This window comes from Amblyraja radiata, chromosome 37 (assembly GCF_010909765.2).
Source record: "Amblyraja radiata isolate CabotCenter1 chromosome 37, sAmbRad1.1.pri, whole genome shotgun sequence".
NCBI classification, from domain to species: domain Eukaryota; kingdom Metazoa; phylum Chordata; class Chondrichthyes; order Rajiformes; family Rajidae; genus Amblyraja; species Amblyraja radiata.
Genome location: NC_045992.1, coordinates 6,465,137 through 6,485,248, shown reverse-complemented (window position 1 = coordinate 6,485,248; position 20,112 = coordinate 6,465,137). Strand labels below are relative to the sequence as shown.

At 41.9% G+C, this 20,112-nt stretch overlaps 3 protein-coding genes across 4 annotated transcripts in view; 1 reads left to right on the top strand and 2 right to left on the bottom strand.

The window, feature by feature from the left end:
* Positions 1-3,170, bottom strand: part of ascc1 (activating signal cointegrator 1 complex subunit 1) — a 33,644-nt gene extending 30,474 nt beyond the window's left edge. Inside the window, exons 1-2 of the mRNA XM_033012842.1 lie at positions 3,091-3,170; positions 1,041-1,181 (exon numbers count right to left, since the gene is read on the bottom strand). Of these exons, the coding sequence (XP_032868733.1) occupies positions 1,041-1,152 (112 nt within the window). The 5' untranslated portion in view covers positions 1,153-1,181; positions 3,091-3,170. The remainder of the gene's footprint in view (positions 1-1,040; positions 1,182-3,090) is intronic.
* A 104-nt stretch (positions 3,171-3,274) lies between these two features.
* On the top strand, positions 3,275-10,898 carry anapc16 (anaphase promoting complex subunit 16). Its single transcript, XM_033012844.1, has 3 exons — positions 3,275-3,456; positions 5,551-5,625; positions 8,772-10,898. The coding sequence occupies exons 1-3, from the start codon at positions 3,315-3,317 to the stop codon at positions 8,885-8,887; spliced, it is 333 nt and encodes a 110-aa protein (XP_032868735.1). The 5' UTR covers positions 3,275-3,314; the 3' UTR covers positions 8,888-10,898.
* The window catches only part of dnajb12 (DnaJ heat shock protein family (Hsp40) member B12), a 26,000-nt gene continuing 15,669 nt past the window's right edge, over positions 9,782-20,112 (bottom strand). Inside the window, exons 4-9 of one of the 2 annotated variants that reach the window (XM_033012841.1) lie at positions 18,876-19,061; positions 16,416-16,492; positions 13,646-13,755; positions 12,400-12,572; positions 10,604-10,759; positions 9,782-10,131 (exon numbers count right to left, since the gene is read on the bottom strand). In XM_033012841.1, the coding sequence (XP_032868732.1) occupies positions 10,638-10,759; positions 12,400-12,572; positions 13,646-13,755; positions 16,416-16,492; positions 18,876-19,061 (668 nt within the window). In that variant the 3' untranslated portion in view covers positions 9,782-10,131; positions 10,604-10,637. Of the gene's footprint in view, positions 10,194-10,603; positions 10,760-12,399; positions 12,573-13,645; positions 13,756-16,415; positions 16,493-18,875; positions 19,062-20,112 lie in introns of both variants that reach the window. The other variant, XM_033012840.1, reaches the window with a different exon arrangement.

Here is a 20,112-nt window from a genome sequence, read left to right as displayed (position 1 = left end):
CTCCAGCACTTTTGTCTACCTTCGATTTTCCAGCAACTGCAGTTCCTTCTTAAAGATAAAATGTCACATATCTTTCTAGTTCAGCAGATACAAACTAGCCCATCTAACCATTAATTTACAAGATTGCCCGCCTATTCCACATATTAATCTAATAAACTTTATCTGAACTATTTCAAATGCATTAACATTCTTCCTTAAATAAGATCAAAGCTATGCCAGTCAATGCCTATAGACTGAGGAAAGGTCTCGACCCAAAACATTGCCTTTTTCCTTCGCTCCATCGATGCTGCCTCACCCACTGAGTTTCTCCAGCATTTTTGTCTACCTAATATACCTACAGTATTTAGTCTTCTGCCATTTCCTTGCTTTCTATTATTAATTTCCTAGAAATTAATTTCACTTTCTGGAAGATCATTGTTCACTTTGTTGACTTACTTTTTCCACATATTTCAGTCCATTTTTTTATCTCAAGCTCTATTTCTTGTCTTTCTTATTAATTATTCTGCATTTGTTGATTATTTCAGTAGTTCTAAGTCACTGGTCTAATAATAACAGGTATTGTCTTTTAGAGATTAAATTAATAAGTATGCCATTCTTAGAAAGGAGTGTCCAGATTGGTTCTCAATGCTGAAAAACAGTCAGACCATTGAGAAAGTGCTTGGTACAAAGTGGAAAAACACAGGCTCAGGGGAGAAAGGTTTGGGACAGATGTATGCAAATATTTCTTCTGATAGGCCATGACCAACAAACCTGGGACGAGCTTAGAAAGACACCTTAGTTGGAATGGACAAGATGGGTCAAAAGGCCCAATACTGTGCTGTGATTCTAACTGAGACAGAGGGCTGTGCCAAATCATTACAGATGTAAGCAAAATGACTTTCTTTAGCCAAAACTATAATAATTGTGATTTATTTCAATAACACATATATAGCAGAACTATAATATGATACATTCCTCCTTCTTTGGTCAATAGTGAAAAACAGCAATGCTTTCATCTGTCAGTGTTTACAGGTACAGATATAATCAATGCTTGCAAATACCTGAGTAGGTAAAGTCATCTTCTTCCTCATTTGGATACACCTGTTCTTTCACATGGTTTTTGCGGTAAATCCTTCCATGGATATTAATGAGTGTTGGACGAAGAACCTCCATTGTAGTTTCTCCTCACCCTAAAGGCACAGCTGGCAGTGGGCAAAATGCGATACAGGCTCTGTTGATCAATAAAACAAGACTCGCACTGCATCAAAACTGCAGATTAAACATCTGATCTTTAATCATCGGATTAAAAGATATTGAACACATCATCTGTGGTGCAGTGCTGGTGATTTGTCTGGAAGGCAAACTCACAACGACATGCTTTGTAAACACATTGCACAGGATGTCAGCAGGAGAGGCAGCATCTATGCAGCGAAGGAAATCCCTCAAGGTATGCCTACTTTGAAGAAGTTCCTCCTCTCTCTGAACCCATTTCCTTCGCTCCATAGATGCTGCCTCACCCGCTGAGTTTCTCCAGCATTTTTGTCTACCTTCGATTTTCCAGCATGTGCAGTTCCTTCTTAAGCACAGGATGTCAAGGTATGCCTACTTAATTAATTAATATTGATTTTTCTAACTTCAAGTAACCCTTGCATCCCAGGAGTCAGGGGATATGGGGAGAAGGCAGGAGCGGGGTACTGATTGGGGATGATCAGCCATGATAACATTGAATGGCGGTGCTGGCTCGAAGGGCAGTATGGCCTACTCCTGCACCTATTGTCTATTGTCTCTCTCCATCCCTCTCCCACCCTAGTTCAGTTCAGTTTATTAGTGGACCCCAGTCGTTGTACTAATTTCACTGTCGTCTTGGGAGTTTCATGAGTGTATAATGTGTTATCACCTAGCCCACAGCCAGCAGTTCCCTTGATCATCGTGACTTTTTTTGCATATCTTTCATTCATTTGTTCTATATCTCTCTATATCACCATCTTCATCTCCCTTTTCCCTCTCCCCTGACTCTCAGTCTGAAGAAGGGTGTCGACCTGAATAAGAATAAGGAATAAGTCATTTAGAACGGAGACGAGGAAACACTTTTTCTCACAGAGAGCGATGAGTCTGTGGAATTCTCTGCCTCAGAGGGTGGTGGAGGCAGGTTCTCTGGATGCTTTCAAGAGAGAGCTAGACAGGGCTCTTAAAAATAGCGGAGTCAGGGGATATGGGGAGAAGTCAGGAGCGGGGTACTGATTGGGGATGATCAGCCATGATCACATTGAATGGCGGGTGCTGGTTCGAAGGCTCGAATGGCCTACTCCTGCACCTATTGTCTATTGTCTCCAGAGATGCTGCCTGTCCCACTGAGTTACTCCAGCATTGTGTGTGTGTGTGTGTACTTTCAGCAGAAAGACAATACATGATTACAATGGAGTCACACACAGTGTACAGATAGATACATGATAAATGAGGGGATCTTATAGAAACTTACAACATTCTTAAGGGGTTGGACAGGCTAGATGCAGGAAGATTGTTCCTGATGTTGGGGAAATCCAGAACAAGGGGTCACAGTTTAAGGATAAGGGGGAAATCTTTTAGGACCGAGATGAGGAAAACATTTTCCACACAGAGAGTGGTGAATCTGTGGAATTCTCTGCCACAGAAGGTAGTTGAGGCCACAGTTCATTGGCTATATTGAAGAGGGAGTTAGATGTGGTCCTTGTGGCTAAAGGGATCAGGGGGTATGGAGAGAAGGCAGGTACAGGATACTGAGTAGGATGATCAGCCATGATCATATTGAATGGCGGTGCAGGCTCGAAGGGCCGAATGGCCTACTCCTGCACCTATTGTCTATTGATCTCTCCAGAGATGCTGCCTGTCCCACTGAGTTACTCCAGCATTGTGTGTGTGTGTGTACTTTCAGCAGATAGATAATACATGATTACAAATGGAGCCACACACACAGTGTACAGATAGATACATGATAAGGGAATAAACTTTAGTGCAAGGTAAATAGGACCAGCAATGTGGGATCAAGGACAGACTCGGGGTCCTATTTATGAGAGGTTCCCCTTGTGACAGATCAGTATATTAACTATTTGATCTAGTAGCTACTATCCTTACATGAATGATCCACTCCCCAGGCAAGTGTTGTCCTTCCTTCTCTCCACGTCCCACAGAGGCTGTCGTAAACTAAGCGCGTCACCACGTGCCCACTTACGGCAGTGTGTCATGTTGGGCATGAAGGACCTTCTGCCGTAAAGGTGGGACTTTCCGCCGTAAAGACTGACCTTCTGCGGTAAAGTTCTGTGGCGAGGGTCGACCTTCCGCCGTAAAGCGTATGGGCCATGGCCACCTCGGCGTCTTCCTCTGCGTCCTCGGCGGCCGGCGGTGGGGGAGTTGGAGTTGGCGGCTTCGGCGTGTCCGAGCTGTCGCCGCCGCGGAAGGTTCTCTTCACCTCGCCCAAGGGAGCGGGCGAGCTGCTGGAGGGTGAGACGTGGCATCAGTCACCGCCTACACCGACCCGCTGGGCAGCCCCGGCCCCGGCCCCGGCCCTCCAGCACATTGCAGCTTGTCCCCGTCTGCTGCTGCTGCTGCTGTTGTTGTTGCTGCAGACAAACAGTGTGGGGAAGGGACTGCAGATGCTGGTTTACACCCAGGATAGACACACCATTGCTGGAGTAACCACGCAGCGGGTCAGGCAGCATCTGTGGAGAGAAGGAATGGGTCTAACAGAGAGACCAGAGGTCAGGCAGCATCTGTGGAGAGAAGGAATGGGTCAAAAGAGACCAGAGGTCAGGCAGCATCTGTGGAGAGAAGGAATGGGCCTAACAGAGAGACCAGAGGTCAGGCAGCATCTGTGGAGAGAAGGAATGGGTCAAAAGAGACCAGAGGTCAGGCAGCATCTGTGGAGAGAAGGAATGGGTCTAACAGAGGGACCAGAGGTCAGGCAGCATCTGTGGAGAGAAGGAATGGGTCTAACAGAGAGACCAGAGGCCAGGCAGCATCTGTGGAGAGAAGGAATGGGTCTAACAGAGAGACCAGAGGTCAGGCAGCATCTGTGGAGAGAAGGAATGGGTCAAAAGAGACCAGAGGTCAGGCAGCATCTGTGGAGAGAAGGAATGGGTCTAACAGAGAGACCAGAGGTCAGGCAGCATCTGTGGAGAGAAGGAATGGGTCTAACCAGGAGACCAGAGGTCAGGCAGCATCTGTGGAGAGAAGGAATGGGTCTAACAGAGGGACCCTCTAGAGGCCAGACTATTTATACTTTTCTTATAACAAATGTAAAGCACTTTGGCCAACGAGTTTTTTTTTTATTTTAATGTGCTATATAAATAAATGTGACTTGACTTGACAGACAGCATCTGTGAATTTCATCTCCAGCCTTTGTCTGCCCATCAACCCTCCACCACCACCACATGTATCCACTTGCCTGGCTTTGATCCACTTCTCTCTTTTCCAGCGTTTCCCTTGCCACGGTCAGTCTGACAATAGCCAATAGGTGCAGGAGTAGGCCATCTGGCCCTTCGAGCCAGCACCGCCATTCAATGTGATCATGGCTGATCATCCCAACTGATCATCTGAAGAAGGGTCCCAATCCGCAACGTTGCCTATCCAAGTGTGTAGGAGGGAACTGCAGATGCTGGTTTACACCAAAGATAGACCGAATCTGAAGAAGGGACTCGACCACAAAACGTCACCCATTCCTTCTCTTCAGAGATGCTGCCTGTCTCGCTGAGTCTCAAGCTCCATTTACCTCTCATACCGGTTGTGGATCTACACTGGATCCTGCAATGAGCAATGCCCAGATTCTGAATCACTCTGAAGCGTCCTGATCTGAAATGTCATCTGTCCATTCCCTTCACATATGTTGTTGGACCTACCATGTTCCTCTAGCACCCTTGTTTTACCTGGATTTAAAAATATTGACCATGTTTTCATCCTCTTGCTTCTCAACCTGATTCTTGTCCAGCTAAGTAATAACCGGTAGAGCCGCTGCCTCTCAGTGCTAGGTTACACGGTTTGATCCTGGCATCGGATACTATCAGAGTGGAGTTTGCACATTCTCCCTGTGACCCTGTGGGTTTCCTCTGGAATCTCTGGTTTCCTCTCGCATCCCAAAGATGCAGTTTGTAGGTTAATTGGCCTTTGTAAATTGCCCCTAAAGTGTAGGGAGTGAATAAGATAGTGAGATAACATAGAATTAGTATGAGCAGGTGATTGATGGTCAGGGAGCTGAAGAGCCCGTTTCCATATAGTATTTCTAAACCAAACTCTTGCATGTCCTCTGTTTCCAAAACCACACCACTGGCAAACATCCCTAAAGCTATGTAATTTACTTCTTAATCCTTCCTCTCTCTGCTTAAAAACATCTTATCAAACTTTTCATTACTATGGGTTCCAAAATGTAAATGCAATATTACTGGGTGTACCATATACGATTAACCCCTAAAGCTTCACCATTGTAAAATAACAGTTGAGGAATAGAGTGTGGAAATAATAATATAATACTAATGGTGTGATATTTAATGTTGCTTAAATAATTTAAACTGCATTCTAAATGCCTTGTTTCTGTGTTGACAGATGCCACAGAGAGGTTCCTGTGTGAAGCGGTTTTCAGCTATCAGGTGGCTCACACATTACGGCAGGTCAAACGAGGTAAGTCACAGTGCAGTTTAACTGCAGCTAAAAGAACTAAGACTACTGTACTGGGTTGACAAAAATGCTGGAGTAACTCAGCGGGTGAGGCAGCATCTATGGAGAGAAGGAATAGGCGACGTTTCGGGTTGACCCGAAACGTCACCTATTCCTTCTCTTCATAGATGCTGCCTCACCCGCTGAGTTACTCCAGCATTTTTGTCTGCCTGCGATTTTTCCAGCATCTGCAGTTCTTTCTTAAACTAGACTACTGTACTGTATGCTTTTTGCACTCTGAAGAAAATGATCGGGATGGCACAGTAGCAACAGAGACCTGGGTTTGATCCTGATTTTGACTGTTGTCCTTGTACATTCGCACTTTGATTGCGTGGGATTTCTCCGGGTGCTCCGGTTTCCTCCCTCATCCCAAAGACATGGGTCTGTAAGTTAATTGCATCTGTAAAGTTGCCCCTAGTGTCTAGAGCGTGGATGCAAACGTTTGATAGCGTAGAACTAGTGTGAACGGGTGATCAATGGTTGGCATGGACAGTGGGGTGAAGGGACCATTTCCATGCTGTATCTTTCAGTCAATCAATCTATTCAGTAACTTCTCTTTTAGAAAACATACACAAAAAAACATACTTTTTATTGATGGAAATGCATGTTTTCAGTTCTTGCGTTACAGTGATTCAGTGGAATTTGTATGAAGTTGTGTGATGTGAGAGCAGCAAGTGTATAATTTGAAGGTAGACAAAATGCTGGGGTAATTCAGCGGGATGGGCAGCATCTCTGGAGAGAAGGAATAGGTGACGATTTGGGATGAGACTATAATTTGAAAATGGATTGATAGCTAGAATACTGGCATAAACCTCAATTTCCTTAAGTATCCTGTTAAGCCCTCCCTTCACCACCTCCAGTTTAAATTCCATTTGGAATATTGTGGAGGACCAAGAAACCAAGAACCAAGAAAAGGAATGTGGTAATGGAAAATGGCCAATGTAACACCTATATTTAAAAAATGAAGTAAACAGAAGGCGGGTAACTATAGACCGGTTAGTCTAACATCGGTGGTGGGTAAAATGTTAGAGACAATTATTAAAGAAACACTAACGGGGCACTTGGATAAACATGACTTCATCGGACAGAACCAGCATGGTTTTGTGAAGGGGAAGTCCTGTTTAACGAATCTGCTCGAATTCTTTGAGGAAGTAACAACCCGGGTGGATAAAGGGGAACCGGTGGATGTGGTATACTTGGACTTCCAAAAGGCTTTTGACAAGGTGCCACATAAGAGACTATTGCTAAAAATAAAAAATTATGGGATTGGGGGTAATATATTAGCATGGGTAGAGGATTGGCTAACAAATAGGAAGCAGAGAGTGGGGATAAATGGTTCATACTCGGGATGGCAACCGGTAACTAGCGGGGTTCCGCAAGGGTCGGTGCTGGGACCCCAGTTGTTCACAATTTATATAAATGATTTGGAGGAGGGAACCAAGTGTAATATATCAAAATTTGCGGACAATACAAAAATGGGAGGAAAAGTAGGGGATGAGGAGGATAGGAAGAGTCTGCAAAAGGATATAGATAAGCTAGGTGAGTGGGCAACAACTTGGCAGATGAAATTTAATACTAATAAATGTGAAGTCATTCACTTTGGGAAAAAAAATGATAGGGCAAGTTATTTTCTAAATGAGGAGGAGCTGCGTTGTAATGCAACGCAAAGGGATCTAGGGGTATTAGTACATGAATCACTAAAAGTTAGTATGCAGGTGCAGCAAGCAATCAGGAAGGCCAATGGAGTTTTGGCCTTTATTGCTAGGGGGATTGAGTATAAAAACACGGAGGTCTTGCTGCAGCTGTACACAGTATTAGTGAGACCACATTTGGAATACTGTGTACAGTTCTGGGGTCCATACTTAAGAAAGGATGTACTAGCCCTGGAGGCAGTGCAGCGAAGGTTTACAAGGTTAATTCCTGCAATGAGGGGATTGACATATGAGGAAAGGTTAAGTAGGCTGGAACTCTACTCTTTGGAGTTTAGAAGAATGAGAGGCGATCTCATTGAAACATATAAGATCGTGAGGGGCCTTGATCGGGTGGATGCACCGAGGATGTTCCCAATGATCGGGGAAACTAGAACTAGGGGACATAGTTGCAGAATAAGGGGGGGCTCTTTTAAAACTGAGATGAGGAAGAACTTCTTCACCCAGAGGGTGGTTAATTTATGGAATTCACTGCCCCAGGGAGCAGTGGAAGCAGAAACTTTAAATATATTTAAGACTAAAATAGATGGTTTTTTAGCTGCCAAGGGGATAAGGGGCTACGGGGAGAGGGCAGGGATATGGACCTAGGTATGGTTAGTATAGTAAGACCTGAGTGATCTCCTGGACAAGTGTCGATCGCCTGGATTGGGGTCGGAGAGGAATTTCCCGGATTTTTTTCCCGAATTGGACCTGGGTTTTTATCCGTTTTTTTGCCTCCCCCAGGAGATCACGAGGTTCTTGGGGTGGAGAGGGGTGATAGCGGTATAAAGGGGAGGGTAGTGTCTTGTGTTCTGTGTCTTGTGTCTACTGTTTGTGGGTAAGTGTGTCTGTTTAGTGTTCAGCCATGAGCGAATGGCGGTGCGGGCTCGACGGACCTGGTGGTCTACTCTCGCACCTACTTTCTATGTTTCTATGTTTCTATGTAATGTGACATTCAGTGTTGTGCAGATTGTCATTTGGATTAAATAGTGAATTTTTGGAGAAAAGTATCGCTGCGACCATCTGAAACTTTGTTTGCAGAATAATGCTGCCTGCTGGGAAGCATTGTGAAATTACAACTGAAACATTTAGTTTAGATTAGAGATACAGCGCGGAAACAGGCCCTTCGGCCCACCAAGTCCGCAACGACCAGCAATCACTGCACATTAACACTATCCTACATGAACGAGGGACAATTTTTTCTCTCGAATTTACCAAGTCAATTAACCTACAAACTTGTACGTCTTTGGAGTGTGGGTGGAAACTGGAGGAAACCCACGCAGGTCACGAGGAGAACGTAGAGACAGCATCCGTAGTCAGGATCGAACCTTGGTCTCTGGTGCTGTAAGGCAGCAACTCTACCGCTGTGCCACCGCGCCACCTCGATTTTTCCAATCATAATATAATTTTCTTCCCCCTTAGAGCAACAGTGCTCACGGATGGAGAAGCTGGCCGGTTTGGTTGAAGAATTGGAGGCAGATGAATGGCGCTACAAACCGATTGAACAGTTGCTGGGATTTACACCTTCCTCTGGATGAGATGAAACATTGAGTTGCAATGAAAGCTTTATGCTTCTCAGCAAGTTAAAACTATGGGACAAATAGACAAAAATTAACCCTGTAAAAAATGTACACAAGCGTTTTTAATGTTGTTTTTATTAGACATACTGTACATGGAATTCTGTGCTCGAGATTTATTTGAAATGGTCTTTTTCATGTCACATGGTACACTAAGTGAATACATTCTGGTTTTACTTTTACAGATTAATTTCCTGAGCTAAATAGTAAATTCTGATGTCTGTTTTAAACTCAACACGAGATACTGTAGTGAAGGTAGTGCGGCACTGTGGCGTTGCAGTAGAGCTATTGCCTTGCAGCGCCGGAGACCCGGGATCGATCCTGACGACGGGTGCTGTCTGTACGGAGTTTGTACATTTCGCCTGTGCCCTGCATGGGTTTTCTCCGAGTTCTTCGGTTTCCTCCCTCACTCCAAAGACGTATAGGTTTGTAGATAAAATGGCTTGGTGTAAATGTAAATTGCCCCTAGTATGTGCAGATTAGTGTTAATGTGTGGGGATTGCTGGTCGGTACGGACTGAGTGGGCCGAAAGGCCTGTTTCCGCGCTGTACCTCTAAACTAAACTAAAGCACACAGTCTGGGTTTGCATCCTGGTAGGTTACAAAGGAAACCCAGCTTTTAAATAAGGCAGTTTAGACTCTGAACTCTCCCAGTAACTACAGAATAGTCACTGCAACCTACAGATGCTGCAGTCTTGAGCATATCACAAAGTGCTGCGCTAACTCAGAGGATCAGGAAGCATCTGTGGAGGGAATAGATAGGCGGCGTTTTGGATTGAGACCCTTTCGAGTGTTGGACAGGCTCAAGGGACTGAATGTTATAGATGTGGGCAAATTAATGCAGAGACGAGGGCAATTGTCACGGTACAGATTTATTTCTATAGAAGAGCAAAATAAGTTACAACTGATTTCAGCCCCCGCATAAAGTACAATGTATATACAACTATAAATAATTTCCAAATCATTAATTTAACACATTTGTTGATTTGTTCCATTAGAAGTGACTAGTGCACATGTACAAACTTGGTTCATGCGTAGTCATATCTCTTCTCTTGGTTGACTCAGTCTCTGACCAAATCCACTGTATTGTAGTTTACACAGCAGGGTGCTGTCCAAGAGATCTCGGGGCCTCTTGATCCAGTTCATGTGAAACAGTTCAGTATTTGGGAGCTCCTAGGCTGTGAGTATTTTCAGCAGTGTTGCTGGCTAATCAAAATCCAGTGTTAAGACAAATTTCAAAAGTTTTTTTTTAGTAATCGTCTCTATCGCTAAATTAAGTGAAAAGACAAAAAAGGAACAGAGATAATTTGAAAACAGAACAGCATTCATTCCACAAATCCAGATTACTTATATCGTTCAAACTTTCTAAACAAACTGTTATTTCAATTCAATCCTTTAAATATCTTTGAAGATGCCTTTTCCTTATTCTATCAGTCCTTCTATAATCAAGATAAGCAGAATACGTGTTACAATAATTTGATCCAAACATTAAATTGCAGACAAAGAAAGTTTCCCCATGGATGCTGCCTTACCCGCTGAATACTTCCAGTATTTTCCTTTTTTTGTTTTGGGTAATCTCACGAGCTTGTTTTTGAGTCTTTTCAATGTATTACTGTGTTTCTCATAGCGGATACCTTAGCAGATGTAGTAAATGAATAATGGTGCATATTGTACATACCTGGTCTCTGGTTATTATTGTGGTAGACTCCATCCTATCCATGTAGTGATGCCTGAACTTCTGATAGTCTGGTACAGCTTGGTGTGCTCATTTTCTGGGCTTTCTGGTAAAGATCGACGTCTCCAAAATATCGGGCACGGTACAACAATCCCTCTTCTATAGAAAAATAAGTTTTCTTAGTCCATTCATGTTTCCTAAAATCCATTGTAATTTTTTAATAAGAAATTAGGAAGAACTCAAAATATACTTCCATTCATTTAATGAGATCACAATATATTAAAGTGCTGAAATTATAGATTTTGATGTATCATTATTTATATAAGCGAACATTATCACCAAAATGTAAAAACAGTGTTCGAGACACAAGGAAATCTAGATGATGGTTTACAAATAAAAGGCACCAAGAGCTGGAATAACACAGCAGCTCAGACAGCATCTCTAGAGAACATGGATAGATGATGTTTTGGGTCAGGACCCTTCTTCAGACTCAGACGCAAGAAGCGTCCAGACTTGAAACTTTTCTTATCTATGTTCTCCAGAGATGTTTCCTGACTGAGTTACTCCAGCACTTTGTGTCTACAAATATTAGATACGAGTCTGTAACTGGTGTCCCTTATTAAGGGAGAGTGCCTTTACCGACACCATCAAGCATGGTGTGGGAGAGAAAGTCTTGGAAAAGTAAGACGACTACTGTCAGAGATAGGTTACGATTGAAATGACTGATTTTACTAGGATGACAAAGTATGGGAATAAATGCAGAAAAGTATTCGCTGCAACAAAGGTACCCACCAATCAGTGTGGCTTTGGGATTGACTTGTTTAATTGAGCAACAGTAGCCAAAGGTATGGAATAAGTTATACAATGGTCAGAAGGGCTTGAATCATTGTATCTCTAAACTCATCTAGAAAATGGATACGCAACATTTTGTGTAAGGACCCTTCTTCGGATTCTGAATCTGAGTCTGAAGAAGGGCCTGAAACATATTCAATCCAGGTTCTCCAGAGATGTTGATTGACCTTCTGAATTACGCTAGTACTTTTTTTAAATTACTAAATATAACAACATCTGTAGCTGCTTGTGTCTGCTGGAAGAACTCAGTGGTAAGTCAAATGTTTTTGGTTGAAACTGCATCAGAACCGAGGGAGGAGGAAAGCAGTATGATGTTGGGTGGGATAGAGACAGGTGCAACCAGATGGGGGGGAGATGGTGGACAAATGTAAATAGATGAGAAGAGGAGGATGAGAGGTGAACAAAAGGAAAAGAAAATCAGATGCAAGGGTGATTGTGGCTGGGAGAACACTGAGGGTGTGGGTTACCTGTAACTGGAATAACGTTCATACCCTGGGGATGTCTGCTACCCATGTGGAATACGAGGTGTTAATCTCCAATTAACATAGAAAATAGGTGCAGGAGTAGGCCATTCGGCCCTTCGAGCCTGCACCGCCATTCAATATGATCATGGCTGATCATCCAACTCAGTATCCTGTACCTGCTTTCTCTCCATACCCCCTGATCCCTTTAGCCACAAGGGCTACATCTAACTCCCTCTTAAATAAAGCCATTGAACCTTTCAGCTGAAGTATGGCATCTCCCAAAATTCGGCAGTTCCCAACACTGGAGTATGCTTGGTGCAGCTTGAAGCTTTGAGATTCTGATTCAGAGGTAATAATCTGATTGACCAAGTCAAGAACATCATCCTTGCTTGAAGCATCCTTCTTCCTTTACAGTCGCCCACCCACCCTCCAGTTGAATTTTCCAACCAACCTCCTTATCCCATCTTCTCCACTATTACTTACTCTGTTGTTTCTCTTTCCAGCAGTTATTCCGTAAATTTGCAATAAAGTCCTCTTCTACATTCCGTTCTACCATCTTCAAGTTCTGTCCTGTATATTCTTCTGCAAATTTTTCTGCCACAAAATAATGCACGTTCAGTACTTCCGTTGCCCTTCTGTGAATGTGACCAATGGACCTGGAAACCATAATAGCCTGCAATTAGAATGCTCTCATAGGTGCTAAGTATTATTGCTACAAGCGGGTCTTGGTGTACACACGGTGCATTTTCATCATTTTATTTTGCCATATCTATTTTGAGATAAATCTTAAGCAATTGGCTTATGATGCTCTGCCACATGGCCATCTTCGGTCAGTTTCACCAGTAACTCTGGGCAATAATAGGTGTGAACTCGCCTTGTACTACTACTAACTGGAGAACCCGCTGGTAGTTATTCACATACGAGTACATTTATAATAAATAAATTATTTAATTTAAAAAAAAAGAAAAGTTTTTTAAAAGGAGGGAAAAGCATTTCATACCCAACTTATTTTGTTGTGTGTTAGTGGAGTTTCTGCAGTGACACAAAATCCTGACCCGGTCTTAATTTCTCATATCTTCTGTACTCCATAGCACTACCGTTGCAGCCTCTAAGGCTTCTGATTTCCCACTTGTTGCTTGTGTTACTTGTTTGACTTTCCTCGCACTCCTTGTTGCCCTTCTGATTTCTTCAAATGGCACTTTGTCTAAAATTCTACCACTCCATTCTGTTCTACCTGATGACCTGTTGCCATGAGAAAACCCTTGCTAACCTCTCTCATTCTGAACTGACACATTTCTCAAAACCCTTCCTTTACAAAGACCACTTTAAATAGCTTGGGTTTTTTTCCCGCCCACAGACTCCTTCCTACTAATGCAACCATAAAGATGGCTATTACTGTTTTTTATATGGTGCGTAAATCAAAAAAGTCTCCAACTAGGTTCCATATCATTAATTTAAAACCAAAACTTTTGTTTACTGAAGATTTCTTATGTGAATGTTTGTCAATGTGAAGATCTCCATTGTCAACTGTTTGGATGCCAGATCAAATGGCTTTAATCCTCTTACCTGTTAAACATGCTTCTTCATAAACCTATTCACTTTAATTAAAGCTTTCAAGCTAAATAATTGATCTCTTGTTCCATGTGTTGTGACCACATTTGTTTGAGAGGGCAATTTATTCACTCTTATCCCGAAGCAACCCCATGCAAAGAATTCAGGATGTACTTACGGCCTATGGCTCAGACTGTAGGGAGGGCTTGATACCATCATCTGACTGATCACAGAGACAATGACCAGGATCAAGATTGGCATTAATTGCACAAAGAGTGCCAACCCACCCTGGAAAAATGAACACAGAATTAAACTGGATAATGCACACAGATTGGTAACATTTATGTACTATCAATACTACACATAGATAGGCACTGCACTATTTCTACATGGTATCAAGAGTTCTACCAGAAGTTTGGTGACATTAAATGTTAACTCTCTGTCTTTGTAAATCACGTTTCATTAACTCAGCACAGACAACATTTTATTATCCATAATATTTGTTGGGAATTTTTTTCTATTAACGCTCTATCCATTTATTGACAAGAACCAGTTAGTTCCATCTAGAATTCCATGATTATTTATTTTGTTTCATTATTAATTCTAAGTAGCTGAAGGTCGTGGGAAGACAAGCAATGATTGGAAATTACTAGTTACTTTAGATAGGTTGATATGACTGAGTACTTCACAGGTCTGTTCCTGAGTGAGATTAAGAGTCAGCCACACTTACATGAGACTGGTTTATGTTACCCAGGACGAGTAATGTCTCCTTCTAAAAAAGAGCATTAGTGAATCTAAGGAAACACATCAAATAAAATTCCTGCAATGTCCGTACATTTTTCTAAAATTCACATTTAAGGATCTGAACATTGTGTTTGAGGCCAGTACTTATTGCCTATTCCTAAATGGACCAAGTGGCCAACTGGGCCTTTTCAGAGGCCTTTAAAGAGTCAACCACATGAAGTGCGGTGCAGGCTCAAAGGGCCGAATGGCCTACTTGTGCACCTATTTTCTATGTTTCTAAGTGGGTCTCAAGTCACATACAGGCCAGACAGGGTAAAGAGAGCAATTGTTCTTCTCTGACGAATTAGTAATGGACTGTGATGATAATCCAGTAGTTTTTATGGTCATTATTACTAATTGGTTATCATATCCTCCAATATCATCCTAATTCTAAATTCAAAAGAACCAGGGTGTGATTATAACCCCGGTCTCAAAATTGTCAGTCTTGGCCACTGGATTTTAGCTGCTAATCCACTACTAAATGCAACCTGGTCATGAGGGAATGTTGTGAGATTTAGCTATGCTTTACATTTTTAATTATTATAACAGACTTTGTGATGTGTAGAAAAGTATATACCATCAGTCATTTGATAATACAAAACCTTTAAGACGCGACCACATTGTCCATTTTTTTTACACCAAATTGGTGCAGTTGGGGTGTCCTCTTAAGCAAATATGCTCCCATGACACCAGTTTAAGACCTTTCCTTAAACCCAATCCTGTCGTTTCCCTGTACCGTGTAAAATACGTTGAGGTGCAGTCAAAGTGTAGTTTTGTTGTAAAGAAACAAAACTACAGATCATATGAAACAAATGCATTTGGACATCTGCTCTGTTAATCTAAATCCACAGCATGTGGAAATCCCCGTTTAGGTAATGCATTTAATCTACCCTTTACTTAGATCAGTAGATTGTTGTGCAGTGCTGGTGAATGCAAAAAATAATTCCCTACAAATGAATGAATGAATGAACATCTGATAATTGAAAAGCTAAAACATATTCTAGCAGGGTTGTGGTGAATTTGAGTATTACTTTCAACTGCAACCCAATAATCTACACGGCAAGGCATGCCAAGAATCAGAAATAACTTTAATACATGGCAGATGAAAAGCAAGATTTTGTCTTATTTTGGTTGATCAAAAATAAAGTATTATTAACTTCTACTCAATTATTTCCAATGCAGAAATGTTCATAACAAAACAGAGCATTCTTATAAATATTAAGTACACAAAGCTGATGGGGATGACAGTGCAAACTGATGCACTAGAGTTTGTTGGATCATCTTCTGTGTTCATGGAGAAAGTATCCCATATTTTATCTCTTAAACTGAACTGCTTCTCTAAGGAGGAGAGAAATGGGTTCAATGGCACAAGTAGGTTGGATAATGGTGAGATTTCATAGCCTTAATATAGAAGCTAGTCTTTCCTGAGCGGTTGTGCAAAAATTAAAGAGAGAAACATCTCGATGTATTAATCAAATCCCAAAGAAATAGAACACACAGTAAACAAATTGGACATTAGAGCAATCCAAGATTATTCGTTTAAAACATAAGAGGTGGAAAACTGTCCAGGGTGCTGGTATGGTATTAATTTAAAAGATAAAAGAGTGAGGCGAGTATGAACTGGTTTATGCAGAAATTGTTAGTACTCGGAATAACTGAACAAATATATTGGAGAAGCAAAAGCCATAATAGCTTCTTAAGGAAGTACGATGAAAATGTTATTTAAAGATATATTCAAATGGTATGTGTAAGAAGGAACTGCAGATGCTGGTGTACATCGAAAATAAGACACAAAATGCTGGAGTAAATCAGCAGGACAGGCAGCATCTCTGGAGAGAAGGAATGCGTAATGTTTTGGGTCGAGACCCTTCTTCTGGAGAATAGACCATTTGCAAAAGACACAAAATGCTGGAGTAACTCGGCGGGACAGGCAGCATCTCTGGAGAGAAGGAATGGGTGACGTTTCAGGTTGAGACCCTTGAAGAGTCTTGACCCAAAACATCACCCATTTCTTCTCTCCAGAGATGCTGCCTGTCCCGCCGAGTAATTCCAGCATTTTGTGTCTATCTCAAATGGTACGGGGTTGGGTGAACAGTTCTTTCAGGAAGCCAGCACAGGTAAAACAGGTTGAGTAGCTGAATCACCGTACAGTTCTATATACTCACGTCGCCATGTTGTTCTCGTCGCTCAGGTCTGTGGTATGTGTAACGCATTCGCCCATTACTATATACATGTACATTACCTGAGGCAGGGATTGGGAGGGGTAGACAGAACAGAATCAATTAATACAAAGAGGACATTCAACTTGCAGACGTGCAGTGAAATTAGAGCGGCTATTTCTATATTTCTAACAAAAATAAAATTACAGTTTACAAAAGGTATATTTACAACAAACACGAAGCTGGATATTGGATAGAGAAACATATCTGCATCTAATCCTATTTATCAGAGATTGGACAGTTATGTGAATCTTCTCACATGGTTGTGTTTCGATTTTCAGTAATAGTTATACATTCTTAATTTCATTCTTATGGCCACACTAGAGACAATGCTGTTGCTTTGTTACCAGAGGAGATTTGCAAAGCAACAGCTAAGGCTCCAAATTCAAGGTAGTTTAATCCTACTGTAAGTGGTTATCATGAACAAGTGGGCCACTCTTGTGTATCAACCCTCATTTTGATCACTGCCTTTCCATACCGATTTTCCAAAACCTGCACGATCATAGAACCAAGGCCAAGGAGGGAGTAAGGAGTCCCAGAGAGGAAGGACATGGAAAAAGAAACAGTACAACAGCTTGTTTTGTGCACATGCAGTTCAAAGGTAATTCATTGTGAACTGCTTTGAGTATTTTGCAGAGACTTAATAAGATATTAAGGTGCCTTTTTTCTTTGCAATAAAGTAGAACGGTACAAAAACATTAGGTAATCCAGGCAAACTAATTTTGTACAATGTATTACGGGTCTTTAAAGTGAAGAACTGTAATGCTGGATAATGAAACATGCTTTTGTTTTTGCCAGCTAGTGATCTTACATCAGATGCAGAATGAACCTGGTGCTAGTGATCTTACTTCAGATGTAGCATGAGTCTACCCAACTATATATCTTCATACAAATCTGTCCAATAAAGCTCCTCTAATAATAGAGCAACAGCTATATCTTTATTTACCGTTCCACAAATCCCATGCACTCCCAAGTCACAATGTCAATTTAATGTCAATCAGCACCAAGGCTGGCTTAGGCTAAATGCCCGTGTTCCCTGGAAACCAAGCTGGAACTGCCAAAAAATGCACTTCAAATATGATTCCTTTGAGACAGAGGAAACATTCAGCAGTTGAGACCCGGGGTTCAGATGGATGCATGTCATAAGAAGTGGTGGGAAGGAAACCAAGAAGATGCTGAAATAAAAATCAACTCCAACTCAGTTAAGAAGCTGTTCTGAATGCAGAATACCCGATTAGAATCGAATACTAAAGCCCATTCGATCCTAAAACAAAATAAATATCTGGAACATTGAATCAAATAAAACTAATACCAGCAATTTAGATCCTAATAAGTTGAGTAACATTTAAAATTTGAATATTATGCTAATAAAGTTCCTACTTTTGAAAACAGCTTTGAACCTAATCCCCTTCAGGTAATATTACTCCCACCCAAGCAGAATTCAACCCACAACTTTCTGCCAGCTCTAGTAACCTATAGCTAGACTTGCATAATTGACATTCTGCACTGAACTGAAGCCCAATTAGCGTTTAAAAAGTAATAACATAAAGACTCGGAGGCAAAAATGTTGAAGGGTAAGGGACGAGCAAACTAATATGATTAGTCAGTTAAATAGAGAAGTTAGAATGAGCATATTAATGTTGGCCGGATAATCTCCTTCATGCTGAACCTTGTGGGTGACGAGTGTGCCTAATTGCTTCAAATGTGATTTCATTATAAATCAGCCTGAAACACTTCCAACTGAAAAGGACTTAAGTTTTAAGTTTCTTCTGTTATTTGAATTCCCCAAACTTCCTCCTCACCTTAACGTTCTGCGGTGTATGTAAGATGTAAGGATTTTCTTTCACCTTTATGACATAGAAAGTGGCCACTTCAGCCCATTGAGTCTGTGCCAGCTCACAGAAAAATCCCATGAGCCCAAGTCATTTTTCCTGTAACTTATTCTCTTCACATTCCCATCAATGTCGCAGATTCTAACACTCTTCTACACAATGAGGGCAATTTCTAGTAGCCAACCCACCCATCTTCAGAAAGAATGTGTGACGTTTCGGGTCGAGACCCTTCTTCAGATTGATGTCAGGGGAGAGGGAGATACGTAGATAAGGAAGTGCGAGGTGTGAAACCAGGACAAGGGGGATGATGATCAAGGAAAATGTAGAATAGATTATTGTTAGCTGGGAGAAGGCTAGAACAAAGTAAACAGAGATAAAATGAACTCGGAGATAGTCAGACTGGTCGGAGAACTGGGAGGGGGGAGGGATGGAGGGAGGGGGAAAGCAAGGGTTACTTGAAGTTAGAGAAGTCAATATTCATACCGCTGGGGTATAAGCTTCCCAAGCGAAATATATGGAGTATTTATTTACTGAAGTTATTGGAAATACATTCTGAACCACAAATATTACATACCAGAGGGGAATCCGCCACCAAAGAACATATTGAAGAGGTCCTCAGGTGAGATGTCTGCTTCAAACCCTCTGTGATAGTCCGTGGGACCGTGACTGTGCCTGTTTGTAGCTTGTCGTTCATCGCCATATACGTCGTACTGTTTCCTCTTGTCTTGATTGCTGAGCACTGCATATGCATTCCCAATGGCTGCAGGAACAGGGGTAGAATCAGAACAAATGCAAGAAACAGCACAGTGCCTTCAGACCAAACCATGCCCATGCTGTGCTTGGCATCAGCATTCAGCCATTCACATTCAAATCAAAACATCCCATTAATTTATCATCATTTTGTGCGCACCAGCTAGAATCCCACACAAAAAAAAACTTTGCAGAATTTGATACATTTTTGGAACGACTATGGATCAGCTGGTAGAGCTGCTGCATCATACAGCCCAGTGTCCCGGACTCAAACCTGACCTCTAGAGCTGTTAGTGTGGAGGTTGCTCATTCTCCCTGAGAATATGTGTTTTCTCGTGGTGCTCCGGTGGCCTCTCTCATGGCAAAGACGTGCAGATTAGGAGGTTAATCAGCCACTGTAAATTGACACTAGTTGTAGGGCGAATGGCAGGAGAAGGGAGTACTTCATGAGAGTATGGGGAAAGAAAATGGGATTAGAATAAATGGTGCTTGATGCTCAGCATGGACTAGGTGGGCAGAACAGTCTTTATCGATGTATTAGGAGTATGATTTATTATAATAGTAAGCTTTCAAATTACATTTCTACTTCAGAAAACGGTTCAGGTTGTTTGTTATTTTATTGTGTACCGAGGTACAATGAAAGGCTTTATTTAGCATGCTATCCACTCAAATCAAATAATACTATACATAAATACAATCATGTCAAACTCAATTACAATAGGTAGAGCAAAGGGGAAGATACAGTGCAGAATATAGTTCTCAGCATTGTAGCGCATCAGTTCCAAAGACAAAGTCCAATGTCGGCAATGGGGTTGAGGTGAATCGGACAGTACCCTAGCTTATGGAAGGACCGTTCAGAAGCCTGATAACAGAGGGGAAGAAGCTGTTCCTGAGTCTAGTGGTGTGTACTTTCAAGCTTCTGCACCTTTTCCCTGACAGGAACAGGGAGAAGGCATAACCGGGGTGGAACAAGTCATTGATTACGTTGGCTGTTTTTCCGAGGCAGCGTGAATGGTCAGTTGTTGTTCATGAATTGACTCTCAGGTACTTGGGAGGAAATG